The 6509-nt window shown below is 38.9% G+C and overlaps 1 protein-coding gene across 1 annotated transcript in view; it reads right to left on the reverse strand.

The window, feature by feature from the left end:
- The window catches only part of LOC139642336 (uncharacterized), a 32547-nt gene extending 26930 nt beyond the window's left edge, over window positions 1-5617 (reverse strand). The window contains exons 1-2 of the mRNA XM_071517136.1: window positions 5275-5617; window positions 5033-5159 (exon numbers count right to left, since the gene is read on the reverse strand). Coding sequence (XP_071373237.1) covers window positions 5033-5159; window positions 5275-5617 — 470 coding nt within the window. The remainder of the gene's footprint in view (window positions 1-5032; window positions 5160-5274) is intronic.
- Window positions 5618-6509: the final 892 nt, after the last annotated feature.

Consider the following 6509-nt stretch of genomic DNA (forward strand, 5'->3'; position numbering starts at 1 on the left):
TTACCCCCAGGCGGTTAGATAACTGAACAGTAGCGCTTTACATAACTCTTAGTGATTATTATTTGTGGGATCTCTTATTTATTGTTTTTTTTTTTAATTATTTATTCTTATTTATTTATATCTAGTTTTTAAGGGCTGAGATAGAGCCAGGGCAGATGCATTTCATTGCATTTGAATGTACATTGTACTTTTTAAATGTATGTGATAATAAACTTGAATTTGAAAAGGTACTTGATTGACCAAACCGGTTGGCACTTTCAAATGTTTGCATTGCAATCCCTGGGGTACAGACGAATCACTCCTATTAGGTAATCCCGGTCAGGTGGGAGGTGAATCTGTGCTGTGACTGGTTAATCCGGGGCACAGTGGTGGGCGGGGCTTGGGGAGGGAGTTCATTAACTGTAACACTACTTTTGTCATATACCGTCTGTCTTGTCCATGTGTGGAAGGTTTTTTCTACATAGGTCGTACAAAAAGACGCCTGAGGGATCGCCTTGCTGAGCATAAATATGACATTAGAATTAGGAATCGCGATTACCCCATGGCTAGACACTTTAGTGAATGCCACAATGCTAATGATTCTTTATTGCACATAGAGGGCATTGAGCACATTAAACCTTTGGTCAGGGGGGGTGACAGAATATGGAAACTTAACCAAAGGGAAGCTTTTTGGATCCATCGACTAGATGCGTTACAGTATCCTTTTTTCTCACAGCCTATGAAAAACCTATATATGGGTACCTATTTCCCGTTTATGATGTACATGTAATATTTCTGTGTAATCTCATCTCATGTTATTTCATTTTATTTATTATTTTTTTCATTATTTTCAATTTGTTTCACCTGTCATGTTATCTGGGTCATGTGACTGCCTCCCATTGGCTGTTGCTATTATATAGGTGAGGCCACATCCGTGTTGTCTGTTTTTAAAGCCCTGAAGAAGACCTACAGTGGCTGATACATGTTGGCTTTTTTAATGATTTAGCCACTACAATAAAGGCTTTTTAAATATTTCCTTCCTCGTGGTTATATTTTTATATTTGGAGTGCCTGGATTGTCCTTTTGTTTGTAGCACTCTTTTTTCCCCGTTTTCCAAGAGCACCCGACACATTTTTTACCCTAGTTTGACAATATGGAGCAACCAGTCATTTCCTTTTTTTCTAATGTAGCAAAATGTTTAAGAGGACGACGTAGGCTTTCTGACTGCAGAAATCCCCCTTTAATGTCCAGAAAGATAGGGGGCATGCTGTATTACTGTTTTATTGTAATGAACAGTATAATTTCCTTGTCACTTTGATATAACAGAGTACTTTGCATAGAACTTGGAATGACAAATAAATGTATTTTGAAATAACAATGTAGAACAAAAAAAACCCCATTTATTTAGTTTAAAAACTCTTGGTTTACAATTGGGCTAATCCTAAATAACTAAAGAATAACCCCACCACCAAAAAACAAATTGAAGTAGTCTAATTATACTTAATTCACTGATAGAGCTCTTGATACAAGAAGTAAGAATATACAAACGCACTTACAATGATGATAAGTTTCTAATATCTATACATTTTCTTATCCCTCTCCTCCTGCAGATTCAATTTAATTGAATTCAATTTCATTGAATTCAATTTCATTCATTCAATTTTCCCATTTCAAAGAGGTACAAAATGTAGTTTTCCCAGCCACACTAGCTGAATGTGTACTTTTTTTCCTCTTTCTGTGTGAATTAATGCAGTTTATACATCAACCGCATCTGCATTGTCACTATCACAATTTCTTGGAGGGGGTTCTGTGATTAACATGTTTGTATTTATTATCAACAAGAGAAATACCATTTCGTTAAAACATCAAGACTTTTATTTTGAAGGCTAAGAAATTCCTTATTGTGGCTAGTTTCACGCAGCTTTACTTTGCAGAAGGCAAAAAAACTTGAAAACGATTGTTTTTCACTTGTCATAGCTTGCTAACTACATAGCATAGCATCAGAGTTGACTTAGCTAATTTAAGTTGCTAACCAAATAGCATAGAATCAGCGGTCTTTTGATAGCCAGTTAGCTTCTAGCGATCTCCTCTGCCTCCTCTGAGGGGGCGTTTCCTGTAGTAGCGGGTGAGGGGCGTTTCTTGTACTGACGTAGCATGTGGGGCCGTGTCTTGTAGGGAGTCTGCAGGCTGCAGATGGACCCTTTTCTTTTCTTTGCCTGTCTACTGCATGTCGATCAGCTGAAAAAGAGCGTAATGAAAAAGAGAGCTTGCTCTCAACTGGTCCTCCCTGAATAAATAAAGGTGAAATTAAATGAAAATAAAGCAAAGGTTTCTGGTTCACTACCTGTCTGATTTATGCTTGTTCCTCTCCAAAATAAAACTTTCAACCAACAGAGCTGGCACATGGTACAGTGGTTCAACAAGTGATTTTCCCCATGTTAGACACCCATCCAGCTTCATTCTATTGTTGATGACAGCTGATCTGTATCAAGTAGGCTTATAATTTCCTACGAGGTGAATCAAGGCATTCACAATCAATCTGGGTTGAAAAATATGCTTTTTAATCATCAGACAACACCCATAAGCCTTGCCAACTCTCTACCAATCACACGATCAGAAAAGGTGTTATGCTATTATGTTCATTCCACTGTAACGCTCTCCTCAGCACCAATTTAACACAGTAGCTAGCTCTGTGCTGCATAACAGCCCTAGTATCCTAATACCCTGCACAGCTGTTGGAAATATATTTGATCTTACCTTGTAAGTCTGATCCATTGTTCTTTCAAGCATTTTACTCCTGGGAAATGTGTAAAATGCTGTACAATTGGTTACAATCCAGCAGAAAACCATTTTTATAGGCGAGAAATGGCCAGTTGACTGAAAATGGCACTGTGGCATAAAGGACCATCTAAATTGTAGTCCTTTACCGAGCTAAGGCTGTTGTGTACACAGTCTTGTACCAATTGTACTTTTTCGTTTTTCTCAAATTTCAAAATGCAAATCCAATTTAGTTATTCATTACTCTTGCACTGTAGATTTGCACTGTAGAATGAGCAGAACAACACAGAAACCAGCTGTATTGAAATCTGAGTACTACAAATGAGTAGTCAAAACTCTTGGACCATTTATGACATCTGCATTATCTTGTGACTAGCCAGTTCTATAGCTAATGTGGTTACTGTAGGACCTACATTCTGTCAATCACAACTCAAGCCAACCAAGATACTTTAATTACTACTTTAATTATTACTTTACTTAATTAAATATTCTATACTTTCCATTGTTTTATTTTATGTCTTCAGGTCCATTAAAAGCTGTTTGTGTGGTGTCATGTACCAAAAACACTCTGAATCCATTTTTGCATGTTCATTACCCAGCATCTCTCTGAGCCTTACCAAGAACAGTCTATTTCTGTTGCTGTGTCTTTAAGGCTCATTAATATTAACAACCCCTCTGTTCTAATTGGCTTACGTGCTTTGTTAGCCTATTTCTTACAAAATGTGTACCTTTGTGACTCCACAAAGTTACGGAAGTCCAAACGGCTCATTCAGAGGCTCGGTTTTCTAATATGGATTGTGTGGATATAGTTGGCTACCATGCGTTTTGATACTTTCACGATGTTTAGATAGCACATCCAACTCAAGGCAAGGGAAATCCTGTTTTACACAATATGGGACATTTAAAGCATGATTTTACACAATTATGGCTTTAAATTGCTTCCTACCTCTTTACTGGGAATTACTCATAATATTTAGACTGCATTTGTTTCAAAATATTTACTTTGAAAAACAACTAAGATGAAGGAAAAATGGCAAATATCTCTTAATGTGATAAAAACACTGGAAAACGATGTACAGTGATGTAAAACAGTAAGGAAATTCACTCCAGTCACACCAGAATTGTCTATTATCTCAGTAAAAAGGTTGGTCAGGGTCAAGTGCGTTCCTGTTTTCACCACTAAACTTAAGTTGCAACATTTCCTTGGTTTACTATTGTGAATTCTGCTGGAACATTGTCCCCTTTGACCTCCAGTGTCTGATGTGGAGCTCCAACTTTGCTTTACAGTTTAATCTTGAGCTAGATTACAGCACAACAGTACAATAAAATATCTTGAGGAAAATCAACAGTCTCTGAGTTCTAATCTACTTTTCATAAATTCAAGGTAGTGTAACGATGAAAAGCTACTGAATGGCCTGGGAGGAGCTTCGTTTCGGAGCGGAATTTGACCACAAGACCAAAAGATGTGAAAACAGCAGCAGAGCTGGCCCGTGTGTGTGGATATTGGTTGATATCATTATGTCTCAATGAATTTCCACATAGTGCACAGTTTCAGGATTGATTATGAGGTCTGATATCCCTTATTGCAGGTTTAAAGGAGATTTTGGCCATGCCTTAATATAAGGTCACAGAATCATCATAAACTTCTCAACATGCTAAAATAGATTTATGCATTATTGTTGTAAAAATTTATGACTTTCAGGTTTGAATTTTGTAACTGCACAATCAAATTAGCAGGGTGCATACAATTACCTTTGTGTGCTATCAATACAAGCAAGTGGTGGGCTCAGGTTAGTCACTGTTGTTAGTATAAATATCACTTTACACTGCTTCATGCTCCCAGTGGCTTAAAGAACTGGGGCACCATGGAGAGAAGGTGTATGATTGCAGTTTGTGAGAGAGCACATGCTGGGGAAAGATAGAGACCCTCATGTATTCTTAATGAAGCCAGTATTAGAGAAGAGAGACTTGGGAGAAAGGTACTATAATGCTTTCTAATGATGGACACAAAAGTTAACACAAGTCATTACGTGGCATTTAGGACCTTCCAAATAGTACAATCTAGCAAAATAGATTTGTTGCTAATTATGTTTCATTTGCCATTTGGCCATGTCATCATATTGCAAAGGAATCATGCTTCTTGAAAAAAAAGTCATGAAATCACATCAGAGTACCAGTACATATTTCAGTAGAGGATTTTGCCATTTTAATCTTTCTTCAAATAGGTTAACATATCTATTTATTGTATTTCTTTGTTCCTATCTATGGTACCTACTTTGTGTGGGCCAGTAGTAGTTCCTTGTGTAGCTCCTGGTGAGTCCTGGAAGCCTTGATGGGGTTTGACTGCCCTGAAGATACTTCAGCTGAACTGCTGCGCTTGAACTCAGTCTTGACTCCATTATCTATCATAGAGAAATCATGTCAACACTAGTCCTTGTAAGATGTGTTAGACCATGGTGAATGTCATATCACAACACTGTTGAATTGGTCATACAGAGCGGATGTCTTGTTACTGACCACAGTGGCCTGTGTTGTAATGGTAGAACTGACCTCTTTTATGGTGGCTCTGTGGGGTGTTGTTTGTCGTCCTGCTGTGGAGGCCGAGGCTGGGGGTCCTGGGGGCCAGCAGGACATTGGTATGTGTGTGATTATTGTTGTTAGGAAATGAACCACTGAGGGACATGGTGGCCTGGGGGTTGTAATCAGTAGCTCTGACAAGGGGATGGGAGGGTCTGGCAGTAGAGGACAATGGATGGAAAGAAGCAGCAGAGGCAGCTCTCAGTGCAGAAAAAGGCTTGATGGAGGACTTGATGGAGGACAGCACCTGAGACTTGGCCTGCAGCCACAGCTCCTGCTGCATGCTGGGTACCTGCCGGGGGGTTGAGGGAGTGGAGGGTGAAGACAGGGTTGATATGGAGATGAGAGATCGATTGAAATGAAAGACAGCATTAGAGAGGAGGCAGTGGGGTGGAAAGAGATAGCTGAAGTGGAGATGTATAATTTATCCCTCTAGTGGGCAACTGCATTACCTATTCAAATGAATGATTAGGGAGGAGGAAAACAGTGGCACAATGACAGAGATTCAATGCCAAAACTGGCATCTAGCTCACTGAAATGAAGGGAGATAGTGGAAAAGGAAAAGTCTAAGCTTACAAAACTAGAAAATCTCAAACGTGTTGACTGGCCTGTTGCATAACAAGCTTCAAACTAGATACAGAATAGCATAGTTAGTTTCCATCAAGCACTACAGATACTTTCCGGGGTGCACTCATCTTATAAGTGAGAATTAGTCATATCATAATTGGTGCCAGGTGCCAGAATTAGGTGAAAAAACAGTAGATATAATACACACATACTGCACGACAACCTAAATGTAATATTACAAAAAGTTATAATAATCATTTCTGAATGTGAATATTCAGAAGTCCTCATGACAAAATACAGGGAAGCCTAATCATTCCTGTCTGAATCTTTGCCTCTGCATGAAATTTCAAACACTCAGTCTATAGAGGAGGAATTTGACAGATACCAACAATATCAGCCATAGCTTTCACAACCTCTGATATTGTGCTAGGATCACAGAGAATTAAATACAGGCTTCCACCCTACCTGTGCTGTACCAGTCCTTCATGAATAAGCCCTCATCTGTGCACATTAACCATCAACTGGAGCTGACAGACAGTGATACTATTGAGTGTAGTGTTATTTGAGAGCCCTGACTGTGGCACTCTCATTTACTGTTCCAGCCCCCA

This window comes from Centroberyx affinis, unplaced genomic scaffold, assembly GCF_046629955.1.
Source record: "Centroberyx affinis isolate AG114_WGS23_722 - 3 ecotype Tasmania unplaced genomic scaffold, CSIRO-AGI_Caff_v1 ptg000464l_1, whole genome shotgun sequence".
In the NCBI taxonomy this organism is placed as follows: Eukaryota; Metazoa; Chordata; class Actinopteri; order Beryciformes; family Berycidae; genus Centroberyx; species Centroberyx affinis.